Source organism: Mustela putorius, unplaced genomic scaffold (assembly GCF_011764305.1).
Source record: "Mustela putorius furo isolate JIRA1106 unplaced genomic scaffold, ASM1176430v1.1 tig00003927_pilon_pilon_pilon, whole genome shotgun sequence".
NCBI classification, from domain to species: domain Eukaryota; kingdom Metazoa; phylum Chordata; class Mammalia; order Carnivora; family Mustelidae; genus Mustela; species Mustela putorius.
The window spans coordinates 318,247-336,010 of record NW_025422072.1 but is presented as its reverse complement, the minus strand read 5'-3'; the positions used below and the strand labels follow the sequence as shown (position 1 = coordinate 336,010).

General features: G+C 40.4%; 1 protein-coding gene across 6 annotated transcripts in view; it reads left to right on the top strand.

The window, feature by feature from the left end:
• Positions 1–474: 474 nt before the first annotated feature.
• The window catches only part of LOC123388939 (regulating synaptic membrane exocytosis protein 1-like), a 230,504-nt gene continuing 213,214 nt past the window's right edge, over positions 475–17,764 (top strand). For 3 of the 6 annotated variants that reach the window (XM_045069369.1, XM_045069368.1, XM_045069371.1), the window contains exon 1: positions 477–1,216. In XM_045069369.1, the coding sequence (XP_044925304.1) occupies positions 1,053–1,216 (164 nt within the window). In that variant the 5' untranslated portion in view covers positions 477–1,052. Of the gene's footprint in view, positions 1,217–17,764 lie in introns of all 6 variants that reach the window. The other 3 variants (XM_045069370.1, XM_045069372.1, XM_045069373.1) reach the window with 2 other exon arrangements.

Sequence of the window (17,764 nt, the reverse complement as noted above, 5' to 3'; positions counted from 1 at the left end):
ATTGCAGAACAGTCCTATTGGGGATGGGTCAAGAAAGACACTGCATATAATGGACCCAGAAAATCCAGGTTGTTGGAGAGGTGTGTGTGTTTATAAAAATTATCTTAAAAAAAAATCACATTATTGTTGCTATGAACACTTGACTAGTAAATGTGAAATATATCGTAGCAGGGGAAAAAAAAAATGCGTCCAGAGGGTGTTCCATCCTGCTGTTCAGAACATCGTGGGTGCTCAAATAATATTAACGCTCCACGATGAAGATGGTAGCGAGGATGATGATGATTAATGCAATCCAAGGAAAAACAGGGCTGGGAGGATGACACAGACGAGAGACCAGGAAAGGGAGGATGACTCACGGGTGAGGGCTACCTGGGGATAGAGCGATGTGGCGAGCGTGGGGGGAGAGGCTGGGGCACGCGTGGCTCGGACCTGGGGAGTGGGCGGGTGGGTGCCCGTGGGCGGAGCGGCTCCGGGACTGAGTGGCTGGCAGCTATGTCTGCGAGAGCAGCAGCATCACCCGGGAGCGAAGCCTCCGAGACTCCGCCTAACTGACACCCAAAACTCTCCCTCTCCCTCCTGCAGCCCCAAACTGGAGGCAGCCGAGCCTGCGAGCAGCCTCGGCGGCGGCGGCGGCGGCGGCTCCAGCGGCGGCGGCCCCGGCCCCAGCCCCGCCCCCGCCCCGCGCGCCCAGCGCGCGACGCCCGGATCGGCCGAGCCTGGCGCGAGCCCTCGCCCCCTCGCCGCGCCCGCCGCGCCTCCGCCTGCCCGCCCCCGCCGGCCGAGGCTGGGCTGCGGGAGGCGGCCGGGCGGCCCCGAGCCTCGCTAGGGCGACCAAAACAAAGGGAGCATCCGGGACTGGGTGGATGCAAACAACCATGAAAGACTGGGTTCTCTCTCTCCCCGGCTCTGCTGCTGCCGCCGCCGCTGCTCCTCCTCCTCCCGCCGCCGCCAGGAGGGCTCCTCTGTGAGGGGAAGCAGGGGCGCAGCTGCTGGGCGTGAATCCGAAAGGTGAGAGCCAGGGAGCCAGAAGAGGGGGCGGGCAGGCCACGAAAATGTCCTCGGCCTTGGGGCCCCGCGGTCCTCGCCCACCCACGGTGCCTCCCCCCATGCAAGAGCTGCCCGACCTGAGCCACCTGACCGAGGAAGAGAGGAACATTATCATGGCAGTGATGGACCGGCAGAAGGAAGAGGAGGAAAAAGAAGAAGCCATGCTCAAGTAAGCCACCCCCAGCCGCGCCATCCGTGCCTCCGTGCCTCCATCGGTCCATTCACCACTCACTCACCCAATCCTCTCGGCTGAGTGTGGGGGAGGGGCGGGCGAGGGTGCTGGGGGTGGGGGCGGAGGCTCCCGCCTTGGGGCCAGGGGCGCTGGGCTGAGGCGGAGGGAGATTAGGGGGACAGCAGGAAGGAGGGGATGCCACCGAGCGGGAGCCCAGGAGCCAGGGGAGGATGGCTTGAGGCTGGGTTGCAGAGGAAGATTGGGTGGACGGGGACCACCCTGAGGGTGGGGTATGCAGAAGCTGAGGAGAGCGGGTGCCACCCAGGTGGAAGGGCCCTGGGCTGGGAAGAGGTTGAGGGGTGGGGGTGAGTGGGAGAACCGGGAGGTGGGATGGAGAGGTGCTGAGAACAGCTCCTCTTCTCTTCTTGGAGTTGTTTAGGAGGTTGGGGTTACCCCAGTGAAGGGTGCCAGTATTTATGTAAGAAAAATGCTTATGGTAGTGTTCATTTTGGTACTCATTCATCTCCAGATCAAGGTTGGGTCTTTTTTTTTTTTTTTTTTTTTTTTTTTTTTTTGGGCAGTTGCCATCTTTGGTAACCTGCCTACCCAGCTTCTCTTTAAGCTTTTAGTCACAGTCTTCTACACAGAATTCCTGTGTGAAGACACATTCTCTTACCCATATACAATGCCATAGGCGATGCAAAGTTTTTAATAAGGGGAGAAGCTGATGGGGACTCCAGCCTGAATAAAATAGAGGTTCCTCTTTACTGGTTTCCTTCCAAGAGACCTCTGTGGCCTGCTCAGTTCCTGGTGGAAGCAGTACAATAGGGGATCACATATTTGCACACATCCCCTCTTAAAGCCCCTCAACCCTTCAAAGGCTCTCTGTCTAGAGCCCCATTTTCCTGTGTCTGAGGAGGGGATGGGGCTCCTTGCTGGTGGTGCAGGGGTGTGTGACACTGCCTGTGCTGCTGCTTATCATATTCTCAGAAAAAACTGCTTACAAGGTACTGGCATCCAGACTGGGTTTTCCTTACTCCTTAGCATCACCCACAGAGTGGAGCTGAAGGGGACTTGGACCCTGCTTTCCCTTGGGAGGTCTTCTTGTATTCAGGAAAGTTTTCAACTTGAGGGTAAAGGAATTTGGAGACCCTGGTTGGAACTAATTCCTTGGTGTCTCCTGTTTAGCCCAGAAGGTGTATCTGGGGGCAGAGGATTGGCATTAAGTGCCAAAGGGAACCTGTTGCATCTGGAGTTAGCTGAGAGCCAAGAAGGGCAGGGAGGGAACATGGGTGACACCCACGCATGGAACACACCCATCAGGGCCTCCCCCAAACCCTGAAGGATTGCCTCCTCTAGAGAAGATGCTGCCACTGAAGCTTTCTTCTGCTTCCTCTCAGTGCAGCAGTGCCTGGAAGGAGAGGAAAGGAGGGGGGCTGCATTCACAGACTGATAGGTCCCCACCCGTGTAGCTGCCACCCAGATGGAAGAGGGGGATATCGGGCAACTGCTGTGGATGCTGGGTCCCAGCACAAGGGTAGAAATACAGTCATTCCTCTTGCCCTTTCAATGTAGACTCAGAAAAGGTCCATTAACTTGCAAGGCCAGAGCTGGCCTTGTTCTATAAAGAGCAGCAGGTTTCTGGATTCCCTGCTCCTTCTCATCCAAAAAACAAATACTTTAAGCCTGGTGGCTTGAGGGAGGCAGAACCCTCGTTAATCTGCTGCCTGTCCCTAGTGCAATACTCAACATCCCTGGTGCTGCAGGCTTCCCCTCTTCTGAGACTGGAAGTAATGGATTGTGTCTGATGGTGCTGCTGTTTGTCTGTCTGGTTGTCAGTCCGTCTGTCCTCACTGGTTGCAGTCCCTGCCACCTGTCCTGGACACCCTTTCTGCTGGTCGGGATTTACAGGTTGCGCCTGTTCCTTTCAGTGTTCACTGCAGACAGCAGGTGGATGGAGGCCCCTCCAGCAGCCAGCGGAACCCATGGGCTGCTGATAGGGTCCGACTAGGAAGGGAAAGGCACAGTGCAAGTAGTGGCCATCGCGCCTCTCTGTTGGCTGTTTCAGGCTCCTGGAGAGTGAGAGAATTTAAGTGGGAGAGGGTGAGTTTTAGGACAGAATTCCAAATCTGTTAACTGCCTAAGGATAGCACAAGATTGTATGGGCTCCTGTGGACAAATAAAAATGAAGAACACCGTCCAACTGCTCATGTCTGAGACATCTTTCCCACTGCTGTTCCTGTGACTGCTTTGCCCCAGCTTGCAAATATTGTTCCTTTATTGGAAGGATTCACAAAATATCGCAGTATGTGACGCTGTTATACAACAGCACTGTATCATCCCAGACCTCTGCATTAACTTTATCAATCAGCTTCGTCTGTTAATGTCTTGGCCTTTTGTGCAGTGGCAGATTGGTGAGTGTTTTGGAATCCCGGTTTGCTGCTGTGTAAGCGTGTCATACCGTCTGCACTTAGTCGAACAGTGCTGTACTTTTTTTTTTTTCCAGAGGGCACTTTATGTCTTAAAAACTGGTCATTGTAGAGGCTATTCAGATGACACATACATGTGGGAACTTAACGACATAGTCATAAGTGGTGGTCTTTTCTCAGCTTTGCATAAAAATAGTGGAAAACATGATACTTTTCACGAGGCTTTGAAGTGTTTGTTAAATCAGAGATAAGTTTTTATGGTAATGATTGGTCCATCATATCACATATCTGAGAAATTACCTTCACAACAGGCCCCACAAAGCGAAAGTTCTGGTCATAGCAGTTAGACTTAAAGTTCACTTTTGTCATCACTGCAGAACCATCACCTTGAGCTACCTACTGTGCACGCTGTCTCTCTCTTCACAGTGTGTACAAATGTGCAAGGCATTTATAGAGGACAGAAAACTGATGTGTGAATATGGGAAAGATTAAAAAATATACATTAAAATATATTTGTATAGTTTCATCAGCCGTGATTATAAATTACTACTTGAATTTGGCCTTGATAATTCATCTTTAGATATGCGTAAATGGAAAAGAATAATCAAGCTCATTTTTACCTCAAGATTTCAGAAAAATTTTACTCAAAATTCTAAGTGCTTAGTCATAAAAATAATTCATTTCGTCGGCAAAGTGCACCAATTTTAAATACCATTGCCATTTAACTTGAAATAGTTGAACCCCTTTAAATAATTCTTAATGACTGATTTAATTATCTGCAAATCAGAGGTCTTTTCTTAATCTTAGTAGGTTTCTGGTGAGTGCATGCCTGCGTGTGTGTTTTCTGAAGGCTTTTTGAAACCCAGCTTCCTCAATGAATACTCTTTCAAGTAACTGTCACCAGACACTGTGAGCCAATACATTACATGAGTTGAAAACTGCATTATCTGGGACCTAAATCAGAGAAGATCTTATTAGATCTAAAATCTTATTCCTTTTTTTTTTTTTTTTTTTTTTTTTTATAAAAGCTTCATAGAGAAAGGAGCCACAGAATAGTAAGGGAAGATAAAAAATAGAAGTAGAGAGTTAAAGGGATTTGAGGATGGGAATTGAGAACCTTATTGAAATAATTAATAAAACTAGTAACATTTATTGAGCATTTACCTCATTCTGGCCATTATTCTAAGTGGTTGTTGAATCACATGCCAAAGGGTTGAACTTGTAAGTAAAACACATGCATATTTGGATTCTCACAGCAGCCTGTGCAGAAGGTAAAGCAGGTCACATAATCCTCAAATCTTCATCCTAAACTCAGAGAATTCCAGTAATACCCTAAGCTGACTCACATTACATGGCCCAACCAGGATTCAAGCCCAGACCTTTTATTCTAAGTCTGAATATTTTCTCACACACTACACTGTCTTTCCACCAAGAAAAAGCTTGCATTTCATCTACCTTTTCCTTAAATTAGTTTGTGCCCTTTCCTCAGTTTTAGAGAAGTGGTTTGGCAAATGATTAGGTTGACTTAGTAGATCAGGTGCTGATTATAGGAGGGCCTGGAGCTTCACTCACACTCTTAATAGAGTTTTCCTATGGAGTGAGGAGAAGCGAATTGTCTCCAATTTGAAGAAAATAGAAAGCGTCATTGTATAGTGGAGCCAAGCATTTTGGGGTTCTAGTTCTAAGTCTGGCACTTATTGTGTAAATGTGGGCAAGACAATTAAATGGGGATTCTGTGAGGTTCTGTTTTACTTACAAATTCTGCAATTCATGGTGTGAAATTAATTTTTAGAAAATGTTGACTTTAGACTTCTCCCTCTCTTTTCTTTTAAATTATTTTTTTTTCCTTATTATGTTCAGTTAGCCAACATACTCTCACTCTCTTCTTAACAGGAAGCTTATCACACATCCATAGGATCTACTTCCTTCATGAACAGAGAAGGAAATAGAAGTAGAACTTTTGTAATTTCAGCTTTTCTTTCTCCTTTTTCTCCCTCTAACCAATTATGCTATTATGACCTCATATGTATCCATAAGACTCAGTATGAAAGGCCACAATTAGCAAGTGGGAAAAGAAGGAAAAGCAGACAGGGCAGCTGGGGAGGAGTGCAGAGGGTGTCCCCATGGATTTTAGTATCATGTTTTCATTGGGATTTGCAAAGATTTTCATCTCTTACGCCTGAAAATATTCTCTCTTGTCGCGGAGACAAGGAAGGGTAAGAAGGAAAAGAAAGAATGCAAATAGTAATGAGGGACCGCTGCTAAAACACGAGCTGGTGGTGTACCATTTTTGAGATGTTGTGTTAAATAGAGAAGAAGGATAAAACTCACCATTTTACTTGAACTCTAGCTTCTTTGACTCCATTTATGGATAGGGTTACATTTAGAGAAGGTTAATCCTGAACTCTATTGAAGTTTTCTTCTTTCAGCAAAACTTAGTAAGTGAATGTGCCCCGGACTGAATTCCCAAATATTTCAGAGAAAATATAGAATAGGGAAGCTTTAAAAAAGGAAAGACATGAGGAGCTGTCAAAGAGAAGGGAGGGAAAGAGACATAACCATTAGTTCACATTTTTGCTAACATGTCTTGACTTTCTTTTAACTTGTATGTGTTCTTTCTTAACCAGATGTGAGGGGGCACCATCATTTAAATAAGTATATTACCAAATTTGAAATAGAATATGGAAACCAGTGTGGGCTATATGTGCTACTGCTGACTTGAATAGAAACACAACATCTTGGGAGTGTTATTTGCTCAACTTGTTAAATGAGGAGAACGATTTATCTTAAACCTGTGCAGTAAGCTTCCTGGAAAGATATCAAATCAGAAGTCCTGAAATATTATCCCGCACCTGGAACATACAGGTGGATGGGACTGATGTATCATGGATTATAAAGTCCATTGTTATTGCATTTCATATACCTTTATGGACAATTTTATATTTTTTTAATTTTTTAAACACCTTTTAAACACTTTTTACATTTTATTCTATGATATGGGTTGGATATTTCAGAGCTGGTCCTGCAAGTTGAGGCAAATTTTCCTAGGGCACATGACAACTTGAGTTATAGAACCCAGAACCTATGTACCTTGACTCCCAAGTTGGTAGTCCTCTTGTAAATCTTTTTAAAAGTACATTGGGCCAATAATAATAATAATAAAAGTGTGTCAAGCTGTGGTATTATGGTCTGTTTCTCTTTTCTCTTTGGTGGAGGGCTAACATTGATTGCGTGCTTTTCCATGTGTCAGGCATTTGCTGGATACATATTTCACTTGTCCTGAACTCACTCTTGATAAGAAGGTCTTCCTGTCAGTATTCTGTTTGTGTTCTAGTATTAGTGAAATTCCCAGCACTAGCTCGATACCTACCTTTGCTTATGACATTTGATTCTGGCGTCCAGAAAAGTAACCTAAAAGGGGGAAGAGAAGAATTTCTTCTGGCCAATGGCATTTTCAGCCCTTTTCCAAGTCTATCTCTCTTTAATCTCTAGATCTGGCCACAGCTTCTTCCTTAACCCTCTGCACCAGGGGCTTTTCTGATCTGTTGGATCTTTTGCTCATAGTGTTAATACCTTAGCATCTTTTCACCATTCTACTCCACCATGAGGTTATTTCTTCTCCTCACGATTGTTCTCAGTTTTATTTGTTAGGTAGGCTATTTTGAACAAAGTGTACAATAGTCAATTCAATAATAAGACCATTTTTTCAAGCTTTGAAAATGGGCATTGGCCATTTTATTTTATTTTGATTTCAGGCATTGGGCTATTGAGGTAGAATAAAGAGAGTCCTTTGTTGAGAGCTTGATGTTGGTGTGTTAACTACAATTTTGTAACTGCCATGGTCAGAAGGGAAGGTGAACATCAAATAGTTGGGTAGAGCAGTGGACTAAATGCTGTTCTTAACACTACCACTTTCTATAGGTGTATAGGTGTAACCCATCCGAGTCTCAGTTTCTTTGTGTGTCAAATAGAATTGATAATGCCTGCCCTGCTAACTTAGGAGGCAGTGGGTAGTGGAAACACCTTTAAACTTGAAATTGCTGTACAAAAGACTACAGAAGAATCTCCAGATTATCTTTTCCTGTGGTTACTGCAGCGACTAGGGGCCCTGTGGAGATGAGTTCTTAGAGAACAGTCCACTCATTGTGTCATGCCAACAGTAGTGTGGCGAGGGCTGCAGCTACCAGCTGGAGAATTTGGTAAGGAGGTGCTAGGTAAAATAAGTCCAGGGCTTGGTCTGAGGTGGTATTTACTTTTTTTTACGTTCTTTTTCTCATTAAATAGCTCATAAATGTCTTTCGTACAAAAAGCAATGTGGGCAAAGTGATCAAGTCTGAAATAGCTAAAAGGCAACTCTAATTCAAAAATGGGAAGAGAAATTAGTTTAGGGTAATTTCTTCATCTTTTACTAGAAAAAGACTTATGATTTTAGTGCCACTGGATTTTATAAATTATTCATTTTTCAGAATTGGCTGAATAAGGCTGAAACTACTACTTGTCAAGTAGTAGTTTCTCTATCATGTCAGTTTATTGTTGGGTAATGTAATAGATTATACATTTTTCAGATTTTTTTAAGATTCTCTACTGGATGCTTTGGGTTTTCTGTGTGCATATTCTCATACATACTCTTTCATCAAGTTCGTATCCACTTTGATCTAGGTGAGTTTTCTGTGAATGGCAAGAGGGGAGTATAGTATACTGACTTTAGATTTTCTACCTCCATTGCTATCTTGTGAAAACTTCCTGTACATGTGAATGTTTAAAGAGAAAAATAGAATTGTTTAAAAAGAAAGTGACTATACATGTTGGTTTGCTCAGGACAGTATCTATTTATGCCTACATCTCCTCTATGATTATGGAAAGCACCTCTTTTTCTCAATTCTGTGTTTCAACATGGACAATAAATGACAATTTCTTCTTCTTTATAAGTTTTGCTTCTCTGATCCATTATTCATTTAAAATTTAGGAAAATCAAGTAACAGTCATAGAATGTATCTTATACAAATAATACAAGCAGGTTATAGACATTTTATTTTGAAAATCATTGGTAAACAGAAGAGCTTTTGCTGAGAAGGAGGTGTTATCTTTTATGGAGTCTCAGTGGAATGCTACCTTTTATGGCAAAAAAGAATTAAAATTTCAAAACATTTTTCATATAACACTGGCTATGAATTGCAACTGCAGGCAGGACTTTCTTTATGAATGTTATCCTTTGGGCCTTGCAAAGGAGCAGCCTGCTATTTAGAGAAGACATTTAAGTAGATTTTAGAATGCAACATTTTAATAATTCTTCTCAATTTTACATGTTAAATAAGGTAATGTTATAGAAAGTAATTTCATACAAATTGAAAGTAATTAATGTGCTTAATTAGATATTAGCTAAGAACTAAAGAACTATAATGAGCCAAATAGTTATCTTTATGTAATATAACAGGTAATACCTTGCTAGTGATTTATATAGTATTTAGTCTTTTTTGTGTGTGTTCCCTATCATTATACAGGTAATTATTGCTTGCAAGATGCCATTATATTTACATAGGGAAGATAAATGAATTGAAAACCAATGAAAGTATCTGCACTGTGTATGAATTTCTCTTGCCCAGTTTACCTTCTTTTAATAGACTCACCTATATTCACAAATGGGAGCTAGTATAGTAGGAGTTATTGATGGGGCTTTCTGGCTCTATTTCTTACACTTTGTATAGTCTGTTTGATTAGCTACCCAGTTGCATTCCTGTGCTCAAATATGATTGATTTTTGAGCAGTATTCTAGGAGATTACTGATATTCTCAAGAATACCAGGTTATTTTAAAGTTGTAAGTCATCAGTGCACAAGCATCATGTGCCACATTATCGTTCTTGATGTTTAAATGTAGCTCTTAACAAATGCAATGAGAGGCTCTTCGTTTGAGTGGCTAGCTGTTTTGTTTTCAATTTATGGGGTTTTACACTTTAGAAACATTGGGCAGATGATATATGAAATATCTAGGGAATGTTTAAATCAGTTTATCAGATTTCTTTATTATAGGATAGTATATATATATTCACATTTCAAAGTTCTATCCAGGTCAGAAAGATTACATAGTGTATTAGCAGAAAGAGATGAAAACAAAAGTAGCCAAATAGCTTTTCCTTTTATATTTCATACAGCTTAGCAGATTTGTCTTTCTTAGCTATCCTGTCTTGTAATATATTGGAGCTTAAGTCTTCTTTCCCAACCCCTTTTTTCAGGAGGAAAACTTGATGTCTTAGTATCTGAAATAAAGGGAAATTGAAATGAGCTGGCTTATATATTTGGGATATTAAAATTTTGGTAAGAGTAAAAATTGTAAAAAGATTTTACTTTGACCATCATGACAATTGTCATAAAAACATAATTTGGAAAAATTAAAATACAAAAAAGTCTTCTTTTTTTTTTTTTAAAGATTTTATTTATTTATTTGACTGAGAGAAATTACAAGTACACTGAGAGGCAGGCAGAGAGAGAGAGAAGGAAGCAGGCTCCCTGCTGAGCAGAGAGCCTGATGCGGGACTCGATCCCAGGACCCTGAGATCATGACCTGAGCTGAAGGCAGCGGCTTAACCCACTGAGCCACCCAGGCGCCCCCAAAAAAGTCTTCTTATGAAATAGGCTGGATATTTCAATATAAAGATGTCTCCATACCTTAGGCCAAATCTAATGACCTAATCTATAGCAACCTGGAGTAAAAACTTAATACTAGTCTGAAAAATTAACTATTGTCTGAGTTTTGTTCCAGACACCATGTGCACTGAATGGGACTGCCTGGTGTTTGGAACTCCGAAGGCCTAGGCTATAATGTTATTATTGAGTAGATCTATGACTGATAATCTGTCAGGTGGCTATCTATCTATCTATCTCTCAATCAGGTGGCTGTCCCTGTCTTCCATAAACGCAACATAGTTTAAAGTTCTTAAAGGTCCACATGCAGAAAAAGAAAAAAACAGAATTTACAATCCCAAGCTAAGCAGCAGATAATTTACCTGGTGAAGTAGTACAAATGTTAAAAAAATACAATGTGTTCTTTGGGAAAATGCTAAATAAGCCATACAATATAGTCCAAAATGAGTGGTGGTTATAATAGGAGCTGGAGGACTTCTTCAGGCTCTCTCTTGCCCTTCTTTCTGTAACTCCATTTCCTTCTGATTTGTCTTTTCCTTTCCGATGTGTCCCTAATCAATCTTCCACTGATAATACAATGTTGCTCTTCCCATGGGTCCTACTCTCAACCTTCTACTACCATTTTATATGCAGTTTCTGATCAATTTCAAATACGTTCATGACTTCAGTCATACTTATACTTTGATGATTTCCAAGTATATCTTTCTGCCTTAGAATTTTCTACCAAATTCTGAATGCATGCACCTAACCTACCTGCCAAAGATCTCTACCTGAATGTCCATGGGAACTTCAAACCAGTTATGATCCAGAGTGATGTCTTGACCTTCTGCCTAAACACTGTCTTTTTTTTTTTTTTTTAATTTAAATAAACCCTTGCCTTTCTGGATGGCATATCCAGAGCAACTCCTTATTCAATCCATTGTCAGATCTTCCCAATTCAGTCTTCTTAGAGTCCTTTGAATTCTCCTTTATTTTCCAGTTGTGTTGCTGTGACTTTAATGTAGACTCTCATCACCACTCACCGGGTTGCCTGCAATAACCTCCTAATTCCATTTTCCTGCCACTGATCAGAAACCCCCTCCCATCTCCTCTTCACACTGGTGGCAGAGGAATAGTTTTAACATTCATTTAAAAACATATACGTGGGACGCCTGGGTGGCTCAGTTGGTTAAGCAGCTGCCTTTGGCTCAGGTCATGATCCCCGCGTCCTGGGATCAAGTCCCACATCCGGCTCCTTGCTCAGTGGAAAGCCTGCTTCTCCCTCTGCCTCTGCCTGCCATTCTGTCTGCCTGTGCTCGCTCTCTCCCCTCTCTCTCTCTGATAAATAAATAAAATCTTTGAAAAATAAAATAAAATAAAAAATAAAAACATATACGTAAAACCCCTGTGTTTTCAGTGTAAAGATCAAATTTCATAATCTGTACATGCCTGCTGTCTCCTTTCACTGGCCCAGGCCCACCTTCCTGCCATAGCCTTACTGAACAGGATCTCCAAGTAATCACCACAGCTTCACAACTTGGTGACTCCACTTGTGTTTCTCTCTCTGTTAGGAATTTCCTTCTCAGTCTACCTAATTTTTACATAGCCTTTGATATGAGTTCAAGGAACATCTCATATAGTGTATCTTCCCAGATTAATTTTTGTATTTTTTTCTCTGTGCCCATCTTTTTTAAAACATTTTCACGCCACAGTCCCAGCTCAGTACGGCATATGTTCCCGAGAGCAGGACATTCTATTTGCCAGTGTCTGGCATGTACTAGGTGCCTGAATTTTTTAAACTGTGTGTATGAATGAATAAATCCAGAGGATGTGGAGTAGAAGAGTCACCTAAGGCTGCTGGATGGATTAATAGGGTATGAGTAGGTGGATGGAGTGGGAAGGTTATGCTAACCATGGGTACTCTATCAGCAAATTCTGAAAGCAAAAAATGAGCTGAATGTTTTTGGCTGTTGAGAAAACCACAGTTGGCCAGAACTTAGAGAAGAATGTACTGGAAGTTGGATATTACAAGGTGAAATTGAAATCTAGTTTTGAGATGATCTGTTGTACTCTTAATTTATCATGAATGGCTTTTTGAAGGACAGCATTTTTAAAGTGTTTGCATGTCAGAGTGGGAGGATGTAAATAATACATTTTAAAACGTAATTCTCTAAACAGGCATGTTTAATGGAAATATCTCCTCTGATTTAAAACATCACTAACTTCAGTAACAGTTTAAACCGCAGTATATGTTCTCTGATTTGGTATTTAGAATTAGATCATAAGCAAAGTATTGTACTGGATTATATTTTTAATTAAGAATTCCCCTTGTTGGGTAGAAGAAGAATAAATGAAACAAGATGGGATTGGGAGGGAGACAAACCATAAGTGACTCTTAATCTCACAAAACAAACTGAGGGTTGCTGGGGGGAGGGGGTTTGGGAGAAGGGGGTGGGATTATGGACATTGGGGAGGGTATGTGATTTGGTGAGTGCTGTGAAGTGTGTAAACCTGGTGATTCACAGACCTGTACCCCTGGGGATAAAAATATATGTTTATCAAAAATAAAAAATTAAAAAAAAAAAAAAGAATTCCCCTTGTTTAAGTCATATTCTAGACTTAAACTCCTTGAATGCTGGTATCTTCTTCTAATCATATTGGCATTTCCATTGCTTAATGCTATGGCTGGTACGTGGTTGAACGTTAGTAAGTGCTTGTTGAACTGGATTGCTCAGTCTGCATGCCCCATGGCAGAAAAACACTGGTCTTTGACACAATATAATGGGATTGAGTTGAGATATGGATGAGAGCTTAACATCCAGTCCAGGGCTGGCAAATACTCGGTGTACAAGTGACTTCCTGAACCTAAAAAAGCATCAATGATAAATGTTAGATGTCTCAGAACATTTCTGAGTGTAGTACTCCAGGCCATCAACTGATGATAGTTGGCAATCAAGATGAAACATTTTAGCTGCTGAAGATATATTCCAACTCCACTTTTAAGAAGAGAAAACTAAAGCCCAGCGATTCTTTCACGTTTTCATTATTAATTAGTGAGAGGGTTAGGTATAGGACTTTGTGTCTTGTATCTTCTGACCCAGTGTGTTTTCTACTGTCATACTCTCTCCGCATAATTTTATTTTAACTACCATCAAATCAAAAAAATTATTTTTTTTTTCTAATTTTGTTTTGATTTGCCTGCTCAGTAAGAGTATATGCTGTTATAGGACATTTTAAGGGAACTTAGAGAGAGAGAGAGAGAGAATTTAAGAAAGAAAAAGAAAGGAAGAAAGAAAGAGAAAAAGCAAGCTCCATGGGAACACTTAATTACTTTGTTGATTTTGAATTTTGTCATATTGAGTTTTCTTCAAAGTGGATCATTGCCAGGGACTAAGAAATATTTTATTTAAAGATCTCCTTTGCTATGATATTTGTTGGGCTTATGTTTAAGCTATCAATACTTCTTCATTGTGCTAACTTTATTTTTAATTTTTAACACTTCTCTGAAAGATACAATGTTTTCAATATGCAGTAATTTATTTATGGTTCCAAATAGCTTTTCCCACTATACTTTTGAATTATGTATATATTGAAATCATATTTTTGTTTGTTTGTTTTTCATTTAGAAAAGCCAGTTGGTTTTTGCTTGATGTGAAAAGAGTTTTTTGGTTCCCCCTCATTTGGAAGTTTGTCTTCAGCTAAACTGTTAGTCAGTGACCCAAAGAAAGAATTAGAGGAATGGGAAGGAAATGTCAACTCACATATGCATCCACAAACACTCTCAGCTCATCCATATACCTGTACATATAAACTCTCATACCCACAAACTTGAAAACTTAAAAAACATTCTTTCTACAAAATCTTTTGAAAGAAGTTCATTCTCTCTCACTTACATAATTTGTGCAATCTAGACATGCCTTGTATTATTTTTTGTAACTATAAATTTTGCTCTGTTGGGCATTTTGGAAGAAGCAGCTCAGTATCAGTATGATCCCACCCTGGCCATGACTGGTTGAACTAAAAATGGACACTTGATCCAAGTCCAAATGATTCATTGGCCAAGAACTAATGAGATTCTCTTTCAAATGGAAAGCAAGAAAGAAATCAGAGGTTCAAGAAAATGAATAATATCTATTTATTTTTTTCTTAGAACAGAAATGGATCGAGCAATTGTGATATGCCAGGCATTGTACTAAAATTAATAGAACCATCTATCCCCTACCCTTTGTAGGAGAAGGTACATTTTATATAAGTGAAATTTTAAAATAAATGTAAAATTAAGGTCTATGATAAATGTAACCCAGGACAATATATGATATATTTTGGTATATATTTGATGTATTTTGGTAAAATGGTGTAAACCAGGAATTTCGATTAATATCAGGCTGTCCAGGAATGGCTCTCCATGGAAGTGACAGCGAGGACTGAGCTAATCTGAGCATGAGTGGGAGTTAGACAAATAAGGAGTAAAATACCTAGCAGGCAGGGGGAACACAGGGTCTCGGGTAGAAGGTAGAATGGTACACCTGAAGAAGTAGAAGAAAGCCAGTTGTGGAAGAGGAGAAAGCCAAGAGAAAGCCAGAAGAGGCATGGTTTGAGAGGCTCTTGGAGAGATAAATAGAAGCTTCACACTTTGGAGTCAGTCCTCCAGATCATGGTATGCAGTAATTTATTATGCAGTCCTCCAGATCTTTATCCAAGGAACCCAAATATTTTGAAGAGAGATATGACAAATCCTATTAGTATTTAAAAATATTCTGGCTATAGTATCAAGAACTGATGGGTTGAAGACCCAGGGCATGTCTTTGTATAAACCAGCTGGGAAGCTATTGCAGAAGTCATGGTGAGAGATGTTAGAAGCAAGGACTTCGATGGTGATGGCAAAGTGTTAAGATTTGAGAGAGTTTTGGGAAGAAAAAGCCATAGTTACTTTCTTTTAGTGGATTGAATACAAGTGGACTTCTGACTTGTGCAACCACATTTTGCGAGCATTTGGAGGGATGGAATGGAGATCCTATGTTTAGTCTTGGTCATTCAGCTTTTGTAGGCTATAGATTAAGAACTCAGAAGACAGGATGGGTTGGAAATATAAATTTATCAGTCATCTAGCCATGAAGTTACAGGTGGGAATGAATGATTAGATTCAAAAAAAGAGAAAGCCTAAATATGACTTTTGAAAGTTTCACTTTTGAAAGTTGAAAGGGGACAATGACCTGGAAAAGACCCTAAAACAAAGAAAGGGAGGATAAGACCCAGGAGACTCTTGATACAGCAAACAAAAGGGAACAGAGCATTTCAAGGAAGAAAAGGCACCTTACTAGGATGACCAAAACAAAGACTGCAATATCCAATGTTGGTGAAGGTAATGAGGAACTAGAATTCTTAGGCATCACTTGAGGAAGCATAGTATAGTACAGTCACTTGAGAAAATTGTTTGGTAGTTCTTTTTTAAAAAGCTAAACATGCCTCTTTATTATAACTCAGTAGTTCAACTCATAGATATTTATAGAAGAAAAGTGAAAACATGTATTCACAATAAGAGAAAGTTTATGAGAGAATGTTTATCGTAGCCTTCTACATAATAGCCCTAAACTAAAAATAGCTCAGGTGTCCATCAGCAGAAGAATGAATTTTAGAACTGTGATATATTCATCCAGTGAAATATTGCCTGGCAATAAACAAGAGTGAATTGCTGTTACATGAACAACAAAGGTAAATCTCAAAAACAACATGCTGAATTTTAAAAAAGCCGAATAGAGATAGTGCAGACCGTATGATTCTATTTACATGAATCTCTAGAATAGGCAAAGTTAATCCATGATGTTAGAAACCAGATTTGTGTTCTCTTTTATGGTAGCAGGGCTGAGGAGTTGATATGAAAGGGAAATGAGCAATTTTCTGGAGGGACAGAAATGTTCTGTATTTTGTAGGGCTGTGTATTACATATATGCATGCTTAGTTGAAATTGATCAAGCTGTACACTTAAGATCTATGCCTATCATGGTATGTAAATTTTATCTGAACTAATGAAAAGGAAATTCTGAGACAACAAATACAATGAGGACTGATAAATAGCTATAGGATTCAGTTGTTGGCTTCAACAAGGAGATCATTGGTGACTTCAGAAAAGTGGTAGAGCCAGAACTAGAATGTAGTGATTAGAGTGAGAGAGACATGAATCAATCTATATACTTAACACAGGAAAGTCTTTTGGGATATTTGGGAAGGGAGAAAAGAGGGGATACCTGGAAGGAAATGAGAGTTAGGTCCAATGTGGGCCTCTTTTAAATGGAATTTAAATAGAGTAAATTTAAGAATGTTTAACAGTTGATGAAGAGAATGCAGTGAACAAGATGGCTTGAATAAAAGAGAAAAGGTATAAGTTTGTAACTCGAAAGATAAGGGACTTAATGTCGGATACTTTCTGTTTCCTGTGAAGTGGGAGTTGAGTCATCTTCTGAGAGTAGTGGTAACTGGAGATTTGAGGATGAGGAAAAAGTCTGAAATAGCAGGGGTGGAAAGCAGGAGTGTGGGTTTACCAGAAAAACAGACAATGGCTAGTCTACAGAAGAAGCCATGTTGGGCCATGTGCATGATGGGTCAACAGAGAAGGTGATACTAACAAAGGCATGCAGGTAAGAGAGGCCTTTTGGCCTCTGGGGTTTTTGTTTACTTGTTTGCTTTTTGATTGCTGTGTAACCTTGATCTGAGCTAATTTGAGTAGGTTTCTATTTCTTCCAACCAAAAGAGAGCCCTGATTAGGATTTTGTATTTGTTCTTTTTTTTTTTTTCCTACAAATTACAAAGACATTCTCAAATCTGTATTTAGGTTTTCATGTTCAGAGAGAGAATATATTTTTGATTTTTCAATTGAATAACAAACACGTACGTGTGTGTGGATGTATGTGTACATATAAAAACACATGAAATCTCCATTAAGGAGTGCACTACTATCAAAGTTAATTATACTTCCTCTTTTCCGTATACATCTTTTCACTTCGTGTTTCTTCCCTGTCTCCCAGGATGTCCCAGTTTATTTTAACTTGAAAGCATTTGGGGATACAGAATCCAGAATGACATGATTTGCTTCAGATCCTTTACCACGAGAGACAGTCTAGGAAACACAATGTGATAGGAAAAGACCTGACCACTCTAGGTTTTTGTTTTTGTTTTGTTCCCATCCTCCCATCCCTGTGGTTGGAGAGTAATTTAGATTTCTTGTAGGTTAAGTTCTCCAGAAGCAGATGCTGAGATGAAGATTATTGTGTAGGAAGTTTATTAAGGAGGGCCTTCCGGATTAATATCTGTATGGGAAGGGAAGCAGAGAGTCTGGGAGAAGTTGGGCTGCAGTGGGAAGGTCTCAGACCCTTGGGAGCTGTGAAACTGGTTATAATATTCTTTTTTTTTCAAGATTTTATTATTTATTTGACAGACAGAGATCATAAGTAGGCAGAGAGGCAGGCAGAGAGAGAGAGAGAGGAGAAAGCAGGTTCCCCG